This window comes from Sciurus carolinensis, chromosome 1 (assembly GCF_902686445.1).
Source record: "Sciurus carolinensis chromosome 1, mSciCar1.2, whole genome shotgun sequence".
NCBI lineage: Eukaryota > Metazoa > Chordata > Mammalia > Rodentia > Sciuridae > Sciurus > Sciurus carolinensis.
The window spans coordinates 128533439-128552751 of NC_062213.1; the positions used below are offsets into that span (position 1 = coordinate 128533439).

Consider the following 19313-nt stretch of genomic DNA (forward strand, 5'->3'; position numbering starts at 1 on the left):
CTGGGTCTCTATTGTGAATACATACTACACTGACTTTTAATAGGAAAATACTTTTCCCCTTTTTAAAAATTTTACACCTTATTTTTCCTTTTTTTGAAGTTTTAGTTTTCCCTAGAGCTTAAGATTAAAAGCTCATGATATAATTCTAATAATAAAATTACTTTGGAGGTTTTTGAAAAATACACTTTAAAAATAATGCTGCAATTCATTTTAATAGTGCTTACTATGTACCCTCTACTGTGCTAAAAACATTATATCATCTTAATTCTTAAAACAGCCTATGGATATAGTGTTCTTATCCCCTTTTTACAGAAGGGCAAACTAAAATTAGGTGAGTTTATTATGTATAACCCCATGTCATACAGTGAATAATAGAGCTGGACCCGAGACCCAGGTCTTTTTGATCCCTTTTGCATTGAATCCCTACATACCTTATATTGCCCAACCAAGTACATCAAATTTGTTTAGGATTTAACAGTGGTAGAGTTGTTTTCTAGCCCTGGACTAATATGGTAGCCACTACTCACATCTACTTCTTTAAATTTAACTAATAGTTGAATAAAAGTAAAAATTTGCTTTTTAGTCATATTAGATACTTTTAAAATGTTCAAGTAGGTAACTACAATGTAGTTAATAGCTATCATATAGGATATTACATATATAAAACATTTGTGTTTTTACAGAAAGTTCTGTGCTAAACTGTCCAATAAACTTTCAAGGACATGACTTATCATATAATAAAATGGTAAAAGATGGCTGGACAAGACAGATCTTTATCTTCTATTTAGATACCAATCTATTTAGATCACTTCTTTAACTTCCTGACTAATATTTTGGGGATATGCAGAATTTAAAATTTTGCATAGATTCATTCATGTTAACTTAATGCTGTTAGTAAACAGTGAGATTGTTCATTCTTGAATCTTGAGAACTGCTTTGGTAAAAAGGCATATAATTCTTAGAAAGTGTTCAGGTATTTAAACAGACTTCTTAGGTTCTTTGAGTTTTAAATACTTGAAATTCTTTAGCAGGAATTATGTCAAAATAACAAATTGGGATAAAAAATTTCTGAAGCAGAGATTTGTTGTCTTTTGCACTAATACTAAATTTGTTTTCTTCCATGTTGTAAAGTCTTTTGAAAACATTTCTGTGGACTCAGTGGAGTCATCCAATGAAAAAGGTAATACTCAGTGTACTTACGACTTTTGTCAAACATTTTGTAGTTTCTTTCAGTTAGTATTTTGGATTACTTAATCTCTTCTTTCTTAGTAACCTGGTGTGCATAGTGTACTCATTCTTATGGCAAAATGAGTTATAAAGTGTTATGTTATGTTATGTCTAAAACTTCAAAGGAAAAACCCAGTTGAGTAGATAAATAATTTGATGATGTAGACCGATCAAGAATATAAGGCTTGTAACTTGAATAATAGAAATACATATTAAGATAAAAATATATTATAATTTGAAGCCATTTTATGTTTAAATTGTACCCTTTTATTATAAATTTGTCTCAATGCTGGTTTGTTTAAAATTATTATAGACTATATTTAACAAATACTTACTCTGATATTTTTATTTTCAGGAAATTTTTCTCCTATAGAATTAGACAGTGTGCTGTTAAGAAACACTGACTCTATTGAATTGGCCTTGTCATATGCTAAAACATGGTCAAAATATACAAAGAACATAGTGTCATGGGTTGAAAAAAAGCTTAACCTGGGTGAGTTGTCCTTTGGAGCATCTGATTAAGAACTAAATTGTTTATGATTCATTTTCTGTAGACTTATAAGAATTATGATTCTAAATTAGTTGTTTCATTGTAGTACATAAAGTAATTTTTCATTTTCTCTTATTGAAACATATTTCTTATACTAGATATATCTATTGAACATTTACTATGAGTCAGCCACTATATCTAGAAGTCATATTCTAATGGGGGAAAAGAAAGAAAATCAGATAATATATTAAAAGGAGATAAAAGCAACAATAGATGTTTAAGCAGAAGGCAGTGAAAGGTTAGAAGAAACACCCCTGCCCATGATGTGCTGGGGATTGAGCCCAGCACATCATGTGGGCTAGGCAAGCACACTATACTCTACCACAATTGAGCTATGTTGCCAGCTTGAAGAAATATTAGCGTAGAGTTTTACAATTGAAAAAATATTTTCATATACATTATCTCATTTATTCCTACAAAACCTTGGGAAGTAAGATAAGAATTCTTCGCCCCATTTACAGCTAAGACGAACAAATGATTTTTCTAAGGTCATGTAGCAGATTTGCTTAAGGTCATATAGCATAACTGGAAGAAAATAGACTCTAGCAAAGCCTGTGCTTTCTACTGTATTATTTGTTTTTAATAGGGAATGCTAATTAAAATCACTTGAATAGCCTTAGAAAGGGGCAATACAAAGGCCTCTCTATTTCTGAGAGGTGAAGTCAAGTGTGTTTTGAAAAATTTTTCCAGCTAATTCTGATGAACACTGAAGATTAAGAATTACTACATTTTATCAAGATGCACACTAATATGTGTAAATCACTTTTTTCCTATCTTTTCTTTTTTTGGCACCAGGGATTGAACCCAGAGGTACTCAACCACTGAGCCACATTCCCAGCCCCTTTTTATTTTTTAAGATAGGATTTTGCTAAGTTGCTTAGGACCTTGCTAAATTACTGAGGCTGGCTTTGAATTTGGCAGTCCTCCTGCCTCAGCCTCCCACCTCAGCCTCTGGAGCTGCTGGGATTACAGGCACACACCACTATTCCCAGATTGTAATCACTTTTCAATTGGAGAATTATGAGTAAGAGTATGGAGGGAGAAATAAGTTAATTTTGCCTTCTGATACTGTCTTTAATCTTTTCAGAATTGGAGTCCACCAGAAATATTGTAAAGTTGGCAGAGGCAACTAGAGCTAACATTGGACTGCAGGTAAGTGTTCTGTGAATTTCTAGGGTTCTATTACAAGAAACTAGTCAAATGAGCTCCCAGATAGTGCCTTGTAAAATCAGAAAATTTCAGTTACTTGAGGAACGAATTTAATTGCCAATCTTCTTATTGATAAAATAAAATCCTTTTAAATTTATATGACTATTCATTATGGAGAAAAAAACTAGGAAATTCACAATATTATAAAAATATTAATTATTGTGATAGCTGCTAATTTTCTAATTTATAAATATAATTAACAGTTTTTTTCCTGTCATGTCCACAAAGTCATTTTTCTAATTATTATTATTATTATTTTAGATTAGAAAAAAATCTAAACTTAAAGTTTCTTTTTTTGAAAAATAGTATGTGCATCTGGTATTCTAGTGCCATTTCTATTGTAAAATTTACTTGTTAATTTTTAATTGTAGGAATTTATGCCGCTACAGTCTCTATTTACCAGTGCTCTCCTCAATGACATAAAAAATAGTCACCTTTTACAACAAACAATTGCAGCTCTCCAAGCCAACAAATTTGTACAGGTAAAATTTATTTATTTATATTATGCACAATTTTTTTTTTAACAGCAATATACCTTTAGAAAACAACTTTTTTCTTTTTCTTTTTTTGAAATATCCTTGATAGCCTCTTCTGGGGAGGAAAAATGAAATGGAAAAACAAAGGAAAGAAATAAAAGAACTTTGGAAACAGGAACAAAATAAAATGGTTAGTATTATATTAGAGTTTCATGTACCTGTTTGTGAACATCTAAAAATCATCTGTATTGTATAACCATCTACCTTACTCTAGTTTTTCTAAAATGCTACTTAACTATCTGCTAAATATGCTAAAGAAACTTGTATAGTAGGGTTTCTTTAAAATTCTATGTTTAATATACCCTTTTCTGAATAGCTTGAAACAGAAACTGCTCTCAAAAAGGCAAAATTGTTATGCATGCAACGTCAAGATGAATATGAAAAAGCAAAATCTTCCATGTTTCGTGCAGAGGAGGAGCATCAGTACTCAAGTGGTGGATTAGCAAAAAATCTCAACAAACAACTAGAAAAAAAGCGAAGGTTGGAAGAGGAAGCTCTTCAAAAAGTAATTTTTTTGTTATTTGAAAGTTGAATTAGCAATAATCTGTAAAGGGTTTGTTTTTTAAACTTGTAATATGTGTTAGGAACATGTAGGAGGCTTATTCAAGCAGCCTGCTGGACCCACCTCAGAGCTGAGGATTGAGTAGGTCAAGGGTGAGACCCAAACAACATATTTCTAACAAGTTCCCGGGTGATGCTGCTACTGTTGGTGTAGAGAGCTACACTTTGAGAATGACTATGCTAAAAGACTTAAGGATTGGGGTTTTGTTTGTGAAAGAAGTCTCTTAAAGCTTAGTAGTTTAATATTTTTTACTTGATTTTTCAGAAAGTTCACCTTTTAGGCAAACATATATTTTGTATGTGTGCTAATTTCAGCACCTGCTAGCAAGGATAGACTAAAATTTTGTATTATTTATGAAATATAGTTGATAAACAAATTCTGTGAAATAAACAGTAAATATAAATAGAAAAGGCTACTTTAAATAGAAGTGAACACTTTATAGACAGACAATATACTAATTGTAAATTGTGCTTGACTATTCATTAAAGCCAAATACATTTGAATCACTGACCAGAATTTCTGTGTTATATTTAGAAGAATTCTATTTGAAATATAAGTAGACTATATCAAAATTTTCATGAATAAAACTTTTCTTTTATTATCATTCAGCTTTTCTACAATAAGTATTATTTTAAAATATAAATTCTAGTGATCAGTATTTTATTTTCTGTGATATTCCTAAAGGTAGAAGAAGCAAATGAACTCTACAAAGTTTGTGTAACAAATGTTGAAGAAAGACGAAATGATCTAGAAAATACCAAAAAAGAAATTTTAACACAACTAAGGACACTTGTTTTCCAGTGTGATCTTACCCTTAAAGCTGTAAGTGATTTCTTCAGTATATTTGAAGGCAAGAGGGGAAAATAAAATCTTATCTGCAGAAGAGAGAGGGATGCCTGATAAGTTGATTCTTATGAGATGTAACTTCTGAGAGCAATAGAACATGTTTGAAAATTGACTCAGTTTTCAGTAGTGACATAGTTTATTTTTGATCTGTCTCCCTCTATGTCCCCTATATTCATGATTTGCTTAGTTAAAACCAAACTGTGAAAGTTGGAAATTGCCTCTAGCCACTGTCTTTTTGCCTTGGTTGATAAATTTGATTTGATCCTACAACTTCTGTCAGTTCTTTGACAAAAGAGAGATCTATTCTTCAGAATTTGAATAAACTAAATATTAAAATGAACCCAGTGATGTATTTGAAGACAAAGCATTCATCTTGCATGTGTTTTCATTACCTCTTTAACATGTTTTGTTGTAAAATATTTATATATCTACAACCTTCTTGGTGTATAGTTTATAAGGTTTAACACACATATAAATTTGTGTAACCCTCACCACAGTCAAGATTTGGAACAATTTCATCACTTCAAAGGTGTTCTTTTGCTGGGCGCACAGTAGTGCATGCCTATACTCCAAGTGACTCAAGAGGCTGAGGCAGAAGGCTAGCAAGTTCAAGGCCAGCCTGGGCAACTTAGTGAGGCCCTAACAAACTTAGTGAGACCCTGTGTCAAAATAAAACAGCAGGTGATGTAGCTCAGTGGTAAAGCACTTCTGGATTCAATCCCCATTTAAAAAAAAAAGTACACACACACACACACACACACACACACACACACACACATACACACACATATATATACTGTTTCTGCAGGTGTAGTGACACACACTTGCCATCCCAGCTTACTTGGAAGACTGAGGCAGGAGGATCTCTAAGCTCAAGGCCAGCCTGGGCAACTTAATGAGAACCTATCTCAAAATAAGTGGGCTCAGAAAGTATGTAGCTCAGTGGTAGAATATCTGCCTAGCATGTGCAAGACCCTGGTGGGTTCAATCCCCAGTGCCACACACAAAAAAGTTCTTAAATGCTACACCTTTGTAGTCAAACTCACCATCTTGCCCTAACCCCTGGCAAGTACTGTTGGGTTCTCCATCCCATTACTTAGATCTTTTCCAGAATATCATATAAATATAATCATATGGTAGGTAACCTTTTGAGACAAGCTTCTTTTACACAGACTAATGCCTTTGAAATTCATCAACGTTATGCATGATCAACAGTTCATTTCTTTGTATTGTTGAATAGTAGCCCATTATATGACTATATCAGAGTGTTTATCTATTTACCAGTTGGGCATCTGTGTTGCTTATAGTTTGGGGTAATTATGAATAGAGCTACAGGAATATTTGTTTACAGGCTTTTGTTGAATATGTTTTCATAATTTTAAGTAACCTAGGAGTGCGTTTACCAGTTGGTATACTAAATGTATGTTTAACTTAATAAGAAAATGCCAAAATGTTTTCCAGAGTGGTATAATCAGTGGTGCATGAGAATTCCAGTTATTCTGTCCTTGACATTTGTCACTTCTTGTTTTTAAATTTTATCTGTTCTAATAGATGGGTAGTGTTATCTAATTGTGGCTTCAATTTGTGTTTCCAGAATGACTAGTGATATTGAAAAATTTTAAAGGACTTATTTGTAATCTGTATTTTGCCTGTCTTTAATTTTTTATTGAGTTGTTTGTTTTCTTATTGTTGAGCTTGCTTGTAGTTTCTCCCATTCACAGCTTTTCTTTTTATACTTTTAGCAATGTCTTTTAGAGAGCAAAAGGTTTTGATTTTGATGGAGTCTAGCTTATTTGTTTCTTCTTTTATGGGTCATGTTTTTGGTGTTATATCTAAGGATAAGGATACTTCATCTAACCCAACGTCACAAAGTTTTCCCCTAAAAGTTTTATAGTTTTTTTTTTTTTTTTCTTTTAACTTGGGATTGAACCCAGGGGCTCTTTACCACTGAGCTGCATACATCCCCAGTCCTTTTCTTTTGAAACAGGGTCTCACTAAGTTACCAAGACTAGCCTCAAACTTGCAAGGCTCTTCCTATCTTGAGCCTCCTTAGTTGCTGGGATTACAGGCATGCAACATAGTGCCTGACAAAATTGTGTAATTTTACATTTAGATATTTGATCCATTTTGAGCTACTCTTTTCCTTTTTTTTTTTTTTTTTTGGAGCATTATAATTGTACATATGGTGGGATTTGTGATTGCTTATTCATACATGCATACAATGTAACAAAATAATTTGGCAGTATCATTCCCCAGTAATTACCTCTTCCCTTCTCTTCCCCTTGTCCCTTTTCTCTACTCTACTGATCTCCTTTTGATTTTCATAAGAGTTATAGATTAAAGCTTGGTTTTTAGCATATAAATGTTATATTAAAATTATACCAGTGGGTTGGGGTTGTGACTCAGCAGTAGAGCACTTGCCTGGCATGTGTGAGGCACTGGGCTCCATTCTCAGCACCACATATAAATAAATAAATAAATAAATAAAGGTTAAATATTTTTTAAAAAAATTATACCTGTGGAATTTCAATTTATGGAAATGACTAAGTACAAACAGAGAGGTCATTGCAATTGATAGAAGAATTTATTGCTTACATTTTCTGACAGAAGGGGAATTGTCATGGCAGGTTTGGCAGACAGATTGGGAGTGAAAGGAAAGCTGAGTTGAGTATTGGGGTTTCCTCAGGAAAGGCAAAGTGGGAAAAGTAACAGTTTAGAATTGTCTAGTTTGAATAATTCAGGTGGCTTTGGGACACAGGGATAGTCTCTGGTTGCTTGGTACCTGGCTTTGGGATGATACCGGGTTGGAGGAAATAGTTGACTTGATAAAAGAGTTAGATTGGGAATCGATTGGGGCTACAGACTTGGGACTTGTTGGTTTGCATATGAAGTATGTGATCCCAGCAGAACCCTTGGCTTTTTAAAGAGTTGCCTAACCCAAGAAGAGGCAGTCTCTTCCTGGCCAGCATTCTTTTTTTTTTTTTTTTTTTTTAATTATTTGTTTTAATTAGTTATACATGACAGCAGAATGCATTTCGAATCATAGTACACAAATGGAGCTCAACTTTTCATTTCTCTGGTTGTACATGACAGCATTCTTTTTTAAAAAACATCAAGATAGCATATAATACAGAAAATAAAAAACATGGTTAATATAGATGTCCACTTGTTCTGATACCATTAGTTGAAAACACTGTACCATTTTCTTTAAATTGCCTTTGCATCTTTTTTAAAAAAAATCACTTGACTATATTTGTGTCTGTTTCTAGATTCTCCGCTTTAATCCATTAATGTATTTGTTTATCCTTTTGCTAAAACCCCAATATCTTGACTCAGTTGCTTTATACAAAATCTTAAAACCAGGTAATTTGAGTCTTACGACTTTCTTCTTTTTCAGGATTGTTTATGTGTTTAAAATCCTTTAACTTTCCATGAAAATGTTAGAATCAATTTGTGTTTATCTACAAAAAAATCTTGCTAACATTTTTATTGAAGTTCTGTTAATTCTTAGATGATATTATGGAGAATTGATTGTATATGTAGCATCTTCTATAAGTTTTTTTAATCCATGAATGCTGTATATTTTTCTATTTATTTAGATTATTGATATAAAATCAGCATTTTGTAGTTTTCAACATATAAATCTTTTTCAGATTTTGTTACATTTAAACCTTATTTGTGAATGATTTGTGTATACATACACTTGCAAATTCCAGTTGTTTAACTTATAACTATATTTGGAAATTGTTAATTTCTTTATATTAATCGTATTTCTTACAACCTTGATAAACTCACTTGTTTTAGGAGCTTGTTTAGATTCTTGGGGCTTTCTACATAGAAAATCATGTAATCTTCAAAGAACAGTTTTATATCTTCCTTTCCAGTTTTTTGTTTTTTGTTATTCTTATTGCACTAGATGCACTAGATGGGGCTCCCTGTTGAATAAGAGGGTAAGAGATGACATCCTTGTCTTATTCTTCTTTAGGGGGAAAACATTAAGTCTGTCACCATTAATACAATGATACCTGTAAGATATTTGAAGATACCCTTCAATCTGATTAAGGAATTGCTCTTTTTGCCAGTTTGCTGAGTTTTATCATGAATAAATATTGGAATTTATAAAATGTTTTTCTATATCATTTGATGTAACCATGTGGTCTATCTTCTTTAGCCTATTAATGTGAATTAAATTGATATTTGAATGTTGAACTGACCTTGCATTCTTGAGATAAGCCCGCTCCTCTTGTTTATGATATATTGTGTCTCTTATGTAGCTGGATTCAGTTTGCTAATATCTTGTTATATGAAAAGATATTCTTATTAAAAGAATTGGTATATCTTTTTTTCTTTTTCTTTTTTTAATTTGTTCTGATTAGTTATACATGACAGAATGCACTTTGACACATCATATATAAATGCAGTATAACTTCTCATTCTTCTGGTTGTGCATGATGTAGAATCACATTGGTCGTGTAGTCATGTATGCACATAGGGTAGTAATGTCCAATTCATTCTACTATTCTTCCTACTTCCTTACCCCTCCCCTCCCTTCACTCCCCTCTGCCTAATCCAAAGTAACCGTTCTTCCCTAGCCCCTCCCCTTATTGTGAATTAGCATCTGCATGTTAGAGAAAATATTCAGCTGTTGGTTTTTTGGAATTGCTTATTTCACTTAACATATTTTCCATCTCCATCAATCATTTACCTACAAAATGCCATGATTTCATTCTTCTTCCAGGCTGAGTAATATTCCATTGCACATGTGTGTGTGTGTGTGTGTGTGTGTGTGTGTGTGTATGTGTATATCTCACATGTTCTTTACCCAGTCATCTGTTGAAGAGCATCTAGATTTCCATAGTTTAGCTGTTATGAGTTGAGCTGCTATAAACATTGATATGGCTGCCTCACTGTAGCAGACATAAACTGGGGTGTGGGATAGCTGGGTCAAATGGTGGTTCCATTCCAAGTTTTCTGAGGAATCTCCACCTGATTTCTATAATGGTTGCGGCAGTGTGCAATCCCACCAACAGTGTATGAGTGTACCTTTTCCCCCATATCCTCACCAACTTATTGTTGCTTGTATTCTTGGTAATTGCCATTCTGACAAGTAAGATGAAATCTTAGTTTTAATTTGCATTTCTCTAATTTGCTGGAGACGTTGAACATTTTTTCATATATTTGTCAGTCGATTGTATTCCTTCTGTGAAGTATCTGTTCAGTTCCTTAGCCCATTTATTGACTGGGTTATTTGTTGTTTGGGTGTTAAGTTTTTTGAGTTCTTTATATATATCCTGGAGATTAATGCTCTATCTGAGGTGCATTGTTTTCCTTTTTTGTTGGTTTTGGTTTTAGGGTAATTCCTGTTTCATAAAATGGTTTGGGAAGTATTCCTTCCTATTCAGTTTTCTAGAAGAGTTTGTATTAAATTTGTATTTTTCTTTAAATGTTTGGTAGCATTCCCTGGTGAAAGTATCTGGGCTTGAGATTTTCTTTTTTAGCAGATTTTTTACTACATATTCAACTTCTTTTGATAAAGTCCTATTCAAGTTAATTATTTTTCTTAGGTAAATTTTGGTAGTTTGTGACTTAGGTGGAGTAGGGCCTTATCATCTTAAATTGTTGAATTTATGTTCATAGGGTTATCTGTAGTTTTCCCTTATCTTCTTAATGTCTCTGTAGGTTGTAGTGATTTTTTTCCTCTTTTGTTTCTGATGTAGATCTTTTGTATCCACTCTTCTTCATCTCCCCTCCCTTGCACTGGCAGTTTTTCTCTCTGATCAATCTGGCTCCTAGTTTATAAATTTTATTTATATTTTCAAAAACAATTTGTTTTAAAAACAATTTTTATTTGCATTGATTTTTCTTTTTCCACTTTTATTGATTCCTGCTTTTTGTTCTTTATTTCTGTTTGATTTGGGTTTGTTTTGTCTTGTGGTTTTTTTTTTTTTTCCCCCCCAAATTTCTTAAAGGTAGGTGCTCACATTGTTTATTGAGACCTTCCTGCTTTTCTAGTAAAAATATTTAATGCTTTAAATTTCCCTATATTATTGTTTAACTGAATCTCACCAAATTTAAAATGTAGTTTCATTTTTGTATAATTCAAAATATTTTCTAATTTCCCTTGAGACTTCATTTTTAATATAGGGATAATGTAAAATTTGTTTAATTTTCCAAGTAGTTGAGGATTTTTCTAGATGTTTTCCTGATATTGATTTCCAATTTAATTTCATTATGGTGAGAGAAATACTTTGCATGATTTCAGTTCTTTTAAATTTGGTTTGTTGTATGACTCAGGATTGAGTCAAGAACAAACAGAATGAAAGGCAGAGATATCAATAAAACTGAAAAAAGGAAAATAAAGATCAGTGGAACTAAAAGCTGTTTCTTTGAAAAGATCAATAATGAATATTCCATATGTGTCCTTGAAAAGAATGTGTGCTCTGCTGTTCATTGGAGTGTTTCATGAATATTAGTTCCTCTTGGATTATAGTGTAACTTATTTGTTGTATATTTTGATTATTTTTAAATGTGTCCATCAATTGCTGAGAAAAGCGTTTGAAGACTCTAACATTATGTATTTTTAGTTCCTTCAGTCTTTGAGTTCTGTTGTTAGTTACTTCCACATTAACAATTATTATTTTGCGGGGAGGGGTACTGGGGATTAAACTCCACTGAGCCACATCCCCAGCCCTGTTTTGTATTTTATTTAGAGACAGGCAGGGTCTCACTAAGTTGCTTAGTGCCTCGCTTTTGCTGAGGCTGGCTTTGAACTTGGGTCCTACTGCCTCAGCCTCCTGAGCCACTAGAATTACAGTTGTGCCCAACCACATGAACAATTGTTATATGATCTTGATAAATTTATCCTTTTATAATTTATGAAATGTCTCTTCTTATCCTGATAAATTTCCTTGCTTCTTAGACTAACTTATGTAATATTGATAGTTATTTCAGTTTTATTTTGAACATGGTATATCTTTTTTCCATTTTTTTTATTTTAACTTTATCATTGTATTTTTTTTTTGGTGCTGGGGATCGAACCCAGGGCCTTGTGCTTGCAAGGCAAGCACTTTACCAACTGAGCTTCTCCCCAGCCCCATCATTGTATTTAAAGTAAGTTTTTAACTTAGAATATACTTTGTCTTAAAGTGTTTAGTCCACTTATATTTAATGTAAATCTATGTTCAGATGTAATTGTGTTTTATTTCTTTCCTGTTTATACCTTATATTTCCTTTATCTGTTTCCCTTTTGCTGTCTTCTTTTGGTTGAATTGATAATTTTCTGGAATTATATTGTCTATTATATATTTAATTTAATATTTTATCAGAATTACATTTTACTTTAAAATACTCACCTACATTTTCTCTATTTTACATACTGGGTTTTTATTATATCTCATTGTAAACATACATATATTAGTTGTTCGTACTGGGAATTGCAGTATTTGTATGTACATATATATAAAACAGTTGATCCTCTGTATACATGGATTCCACATCTGTGGATTCAGCAAAAAAACAAAAAATCACATCTGTACTGTAGAACATGAACAGATTTTTCCTTTTTATTTTTCTCTAAACAATATAACAACCATTTATATAGTATTTGCATTCTCTTAGATATTGTAAGTAATCTAGAAATTATTTATTTGGGAGAATATGCATGTGAAAATACTATGCCATTTTTATATAAGGGACTTGAACATCTGAAATTTGGGTATCCGAGGGGTATCCTAAAACCATCCCAGTTGGATACTGAGGAATAACTGTATTTAATTTTTCAGTTCACTTAAAACTAATATTTTACCACTTCAAGTAGAATGTAGAAACCTTGCCACTATACAAGTTCCCTTAACCATTGAGGATCATGGTTGGTATGTGTTTATACATTAAAGATCTCTCACCAAGGCCATCTTAAAATTTTTACCTAAAAGTCATATGTATTATAAAGGAGAGAAGGAAAATAGTATATTTGCCCACATATTTCCATTTCTGTTTTATTTTCCTTTCATTCCTGTAGTTTCATCTTCCCGCTGGTAACGTTTTTCTTCTGTAAACTTCCCTTACCATTTATTTTATAGCAATTCTGCTGGCCACAGTTTTTCTTAATTACCCTTACCCATCATCTAAGAATATCTTTTTTTCATCCTTAATTCCAAAGAACATTTTCACTGTATATAGAGTTCTCAGTACACAATTCAGTTGATTTTTTTTTTCCCTCGCATCACTTTAAAAATGTTGTTCTACTGCTTTCTGGCCTCCATGGTTTCTCACAAGAAATCCATAATCATTTGCATCATCATCATCATTGTATGTGTTGCTTTTCTTTGGTTGCTTCCAAGGTTTGATTTTCTTTGTGTTTGATTTTCAGTAGTTTGGCTGAGATACATCTCTGCGTGAATTTTGCTGAGTTTTTCCTTTTTGGGATTCACTGAATATTTTGAATCTATATATTTGATCTTTGCAAATTTTGACAAGATTTTAGCTATTATTTTTTTCAAATATTTTTGTTTGTAGCACTTTCTTTCTCCACTCTAAGACTCAGGTAACTCAAATGCTCTCACAGGTCTGGATGATCCTATTTTTTTCCCCAATCTTTTTTCCCTTAATTGTTTTTACAAACAGTTCCTGACTTCTTATGGATCTGCCTAAGATTTTTCAACTTTACAGTGGGTGTTAAATACATTTTCAGTTTAGTGTGAATTTATCAGGATGTGACTTTATCATAAGTTGAGGGGCATCTTTATTGTCCTGTGATCTGTCTTCAGGTTCACTGACTTCAATTTTCTATTCAATCCTTTAGTAAATTTTTTGTTTTGGAAATTTTATTTTTAGTAGGAAAATTACCTTTTGTTTCATTTTTTGGGTCTTCTATTTCTCTGCTAAGACTTCTGTGTGTTCATATTTCAAGGTTAATTGTCCTTACTTCTTGAACATGTTATAATAACTGCTTTAGAGTCTTCATCTGATAATTCTACCAACTGAGTCATCTCAGCATTCATGTCTGTTCACTGTCGTTTTCTCTTGTTGAGATTGTCCTCATTCTTCGTGTGACAAGTAGCATTAGATGATATCTGACTTGTTTACAATATTACTTTCTGTGACTTTTAGTCTTGTTTATAACCTGCATTGAATATTGATTTTTTTTTTTTTAAGTTTAACAGAATTCAGTTCATTCTCCAGCTCCTGTGTGCCTCCCTTCCTAGTCTTCTGACTGGGAAACTAAAACTTATTGGTGCCTACTCTGCTGCCTTCCAGGGAGCCAGGGGCATCAATTCTCGGTCATTAAGTAAGGGGAAAATAAAGAAAAACAAGAAGAATTTCAAATCCACTCATTCACAGGAGCACAATTCATCTGGTCATAAAGGATTTCCTTCAAAGTTTAGATAACTGTTCTATCGCCATTGCCTGCTGCCACAGGATTGCATCTTATAGATTTGTGCTTGTTCGGGCACTGGGGCAGGAGAAGAAACAAACACACCAAAGAAACCAGGATTATCACCTACTCTTTTAGTCACGTCTCCTACCCCACATCCTTTTTTGTGCCTTGGTCCAGAGCAGACCTCTCTTGGAGTTCTTTCTGTGCACACCCTGTTTATACTTCTAGGACTAAAGCTGTTTTTGAGTAGGGGCCAAGCATAGACTGGAAAATGTGATTGGGGTGGGGTCAAGGAAAATGTACCTCGAATTGTAGTTTATTTGCTACATTCTATGTTTTATTCATTTAATAGATTTTGATTAATTAATGTTATAGCTTACAGAATTATAAAATAATTGAATAGAATTGTAAAAATCCCAAGATTTGAAATTATCTTCTAAGTCATTTAGGCTAACCATTTACCTTTGACAAGTCCCCTTCCCCTTAAACTATAATTAATAATATTTAAGATTTAGTCTTTACATGCTAGTGTATTAAGCTGTTTGTCTACATTATTTAATTTGCACATAATCATATTGGATAAAATATAATTGTTTTTATCTCCTTTTTAACTGATGCCGAAACAAATTCTAGAAAGCCTTTCCTCTAAAAATAAGGTCTTTTCCTCTAAAAATAAGAATCTTGGGTTTTAAATCCAGACTTTGGACTTGAACAAGATCTCCCAGGTGATTCATTGGAATGTTAATATTTTTCAAATCACTGGTTATAAATAAATTCTTCATGGTCATGCAAGTAATTTTAGGGAGTGTGGTCAGACCATCAGGGTACAGAGCTACGGATCCTCAAATCATGAACTGTCAGGGACATGGGTTGTATTTTTTTAACTTTATACTTTAAAAACAGTTTTGTAGGAAATGATCACTCCTAGATATTAGATTAAAACTGCCTTTTTATTAATAATCTTTATCTTTCATAATATTGGCCAATATAGCGTGCATGCAGTGGTATTTCACTTGTGTGTCCTTTTATTGGTGCATTCATTGAAATCAGTGTACATTTATTTATAAAGCATTCTGTATATAATGAGTTGTTTCTGCCTTTTGTCTCTGACTACAGGTAACAGTTAACCTCTTTCAAATGCAGCACCTGCAGGCTGCCTCCTTTGCAAACAGTTTACAGTCTCTCTCTGATAATGCCAAACTTTATGATCCAGGCCAAGAGTACAGTGAATTTGTGAAGGCTACAAATTCAACTGAAGAAGAAAAAGTTGATGGGTAAGAATTAATATATAGATGAATTTCTAGAAATAAAACATTTACTAAGTTTGTGTCTGGTATAAAGAGGTATCTATTCTAAAATTGATATAATTAACTTTAAAAATTTCTGAATTTTTTTTGTATTATTTTGTGGTTTCTTAGTAAGTCCATGCAGTGAATAGGTGTAACTCACTTGAGAGTAAAATTTTTCCATTTTGACACAGAACTCAGTACTGTGAGACTTAATGACAAATGATAGTCATACACATTTTGAATGTCCATAAAATTTAACGTACATTTTCCACTGAGGTGATACTAGTAAAGTCATAACCATGACACGAATTATTGACTATACCGTTGCTATTCCTATCTGTGTTTCAGCTGTGCAAATGTAAGTTTTATCCATATCTCCTTCAAGAAGCTGAACCATGTTAGTTTGTTCATGATATTTAGTTAATTACTCCACATTTATTAAATTAATACATTTTTCTGAACATGGTATAAAGTAGATTTATTGTTAGTGCTGAGCTTTATTTGCTTTTTCTTAGGAATGTAAATAAACCATTAACGAGTAGTTCCCAGACATCTAGATATGGCCCTGCTGACTCTTTAGAGGATGTTGTGCGCCTTCCTGACAGTTGTAATAAAATTGAAGAGGACAGATGCTCTAACAGTGCAGACCTAACAGGTACTTTTCATGCTGAAGAGAATACAGGTTTATGAAGGAGCAGATTGTTCGTTTGATTTATTAAATGAACTGGAGCTCTGGAATTAGAAAATTGGACTTCATACTGTAACTCTGTGAGATCAAGTCACAATTATAATGCCTGCCTTAAAGTCCATAATTGCTCATTGTTAAAGAAATTTGAATTGTCTCCTTTTATGTAATGTCAGTATTTTACATTATGAAATCCATCTGTTAGCTAAGTGTTGACTTTAAACATTCTTTTCTTAAAGGTTCTTCTTTCATAAGATCATGGACATTTGGGATGGTTAGTGACTCTGAGAGTACTGGAGGGAGCAGTGAATCTAGATCTTTGGATTCAGAATCTATAAGTCCAGGTACATAAATATTTAAGTCTAGCAGGGCAATCAATGAAAATATTAAAATAGTCATTTGGGGAGTATTTATAACTACCATACTTTTATAATGAACTGTCTTAGATATAGAGATGAGAGTGTACATGTATATGTACAGTTTAAAGAAAAAGAATGAAGCAGACCTCACTAACAATATTAATATATTAGACACCCCCGGGTACTCCTTCTTGAACACTGCCTTATCTCCCACCAGAATAAACCATTATTCTGAACATTTTTAAAATCATGCTGTAGATATTTTAAATGTTTTTAGTACCTATGTGTAGTGGAGTTTTGCCCTTTCCTGGTTGTTATTCAAATATATTCATACTATTCTTTTGTGACTTAATTCATGCATGTGTGCATGTTACATTAATGTGAGTAGTTGCCTTAATTTTTCCTACTGTATTCTATTCTCTGAACTTGAATATCATTATCTATCTTTTGAATTGTTTTGCAGTAATTTCTATAATAAACAATTCCATTATGCCAACCCTTGTGCCTATGATCGATTATTGTTAATTTTTTACAAGTGTGCTTTAAGATATTATGATATAAATTGTCTCAATATCCTCAGAGAGGACATATTTTCAACTCCCCCTTAGTAATATTAAAGAGGATAATTTGCCATAGGTTTTATAGCTAGCTGGAGAAGGTAGCATTTAAACCCAGGAGACTTCTGCTTCCATTCTTCTACCAAAGACCGCTGTGGTCCTTTCTGGCTATGTGCCTTCCTCTAGACTCTTGGGGGTGTTGTGGAGTTTGACCTCATCAAATTCCAAGGCCATTTTTAAAAGTATTTTACATATTGCACAGTTTTATACATTCAGATAAATGTCTTGTATTTAAAGTTAGAATTTTTGCCATGAAGCAGTAGGGTTTGTAGGTAGATCACTTTCCCACTTCCCATTAGCTCTATTTAAGGGACATGCTGGAGCCTAAATATTTGTAATTCAGAAATTAAGACCCAATCCAGAGCAAACCCTAACCCATTTGGGATCTTGTAGATGTCATGTGATGAAGGCAAAATTTTGGAATTTCTTTCAACCTGATAAATGAGTGAGATTGAGGAATGCCTCACCTAAGAAAGAGGACACTTAAGGATATGACATGGAATGAAATGAAAGGGGATTTGAGATAGAGTTTTTGTTTGCTACTGTGAGAAAAAAATATGACCAAAGACTACAATTCATACACAGAAAAATTTCTGTTCAATAATATAAGGGAACTGTTTTATAATTAGAATAGTTCTAAAATGGAACCAGGTAAACTTGTGAATTTTCAGTCATTGGGAACACATTCAAAGCAAAAACTAGACACCCATCTTTAAGCATATTGAGAAGAAAAACCCTTATGAGAAGAGGATATTACTTAAAATCATTTATGAAAAGTGTTACTAACGAAAGTTAAGACTATTAAGACTTGAGTTAAAGTAAATTCTTTACTCGGTGGTAGACCTATTTATAATTTCAACAGAGAAAATCTCTGCTAGTCAGTCTGCTTCCAAACATGCTTTGATATATACAGCAGTCCTTTGACATAGTTTGAACTTGTGGTTTCAGCTCCTGGCTAGAGATCCCTGGGTGGTTGTTCCTGGCTTCTATCTCCTATCTTACTAATAACATAATTTAATTTTATTATTGGATTATTGGGTTTAAATTATATTTATGTATCTTAAAAGGCCTTAGATTGTATTGTATGTCTTTATTTACAACTGAACAAACATTTAATGACAACTTTACTATTTTGGTAGCCACTCTGTCAGATATTAGATATAGAAAATGAATATAAGATACTACCTATTTTTGTGAAGCTTACAACCTCAGATACTTTCTATCAGAAGTTAGCAGTAAGTTCTTAAAAGAATATATGATCCTAAACTTTAAATTTATTTGGAAAAGTCAGATAAATTTAGTTAAATGCCTTTTGTTTCCATGAATGAACATCAGAATTCCCTATGACCTAGAGTATAAGAATGGAAGCAAATTTTTGCATCAAAGCTAATAAAATAGTATGACTTATATAATTCCAAAAATATTGTCATTTCCCATTTCTAGTATTCTATAATGAATAGTCAGATAACGGTGTCAACAATTTTCTTTTAGGAGACTTTCATCGAAAACTTCCACGAACTCCATCCAGTGGAACCATGTCTTCAGCAGATGATTTAGATGAAAGAGAGCCACCTTCCCCTTCAGAAGCAGGTATTGTATTGTATTTGCCTAAATGAAAAATGCATTAAACCAGTTGAAATAGTAGCACCTCATGATATTAGAAAAATAGTATAATTTTTTAAAGAGTCATTACTGTGTATTAAACAAAAGCATCACACAAGATCTTAAATATAGCCCAGTAATTATGTTCAAGTATTAGTTGATAATGTACTAATCAATTGTTTAAAATACAAATGGAAGAATAAGCAGCAGGGTTAGGGATAAGAGCTTAGTGGTAGAGTACTTGCTTAGCATGCACAAGGTCATAGGTTCAATTCCCAGCACCCCCACCCCCCGCAAAAAAAAAAGAATAAGCAACAAAATTAGTAGATCTAAAATGTATTGGCATGATATTAAAATAGCAGACTAGGTATGGTCTCCTTTCTTAAACCCAATACAGTGACTTACTTAAAAGGGAGCATGCATGAGAAAGTGTGAGAAATCTTCTTCTAAAGAAA

General features: G+C 32.7%; 1 protein-coding gene across 4 annotated transcripts in view; it reads left to right on the forward strand.

The window, feature by feature from the left end:
• Arhgap29 (Rho GTPase activating protein 29) overlaps positions 1–19313 on the forward strand; it is a 73105-nt gene that overhangs the window by 39293 nt on the left and 14499 nt on the right. For all 4 annotated transcript variants that reach the window (XM_047549801.1, XM_047549797.1, XM_047549792.1 and 1 more), the window contains 11 exons: positions 1132–1180; positions 1583–1720; positions 2865–2929; positions 3358–3468; positions 3572–3652; positions 3839–4027; positions 4769–4906; positions 15423–15580; positions 16111–16250; positions 16520–16624; positions 18748–18846. In XM_047549801.1, the coding sequence (XP_047405757.1) occupies positions 1132–1180; positions 1583–1720; positions 2865–2929; positions 3358–3468; positions 3572–3652; positions 3839–4027; positions 4769–4906; positions 15423–15580; positions 16111–16250; positions 16520–16624; positions 18748–18846 (1273 nt within the window). The remainder of the gene's footprint in view (positions 1–1131; positions 1181–1582; positions 1721–2864; positions 2930–3357; positions 3469–3571; positions 3653–3838; positions 4028–4768; positions 4907–15422; positions 15581–16110; positions 16251–16519; positions 16625–18747; positions 18847–19313) is intronic.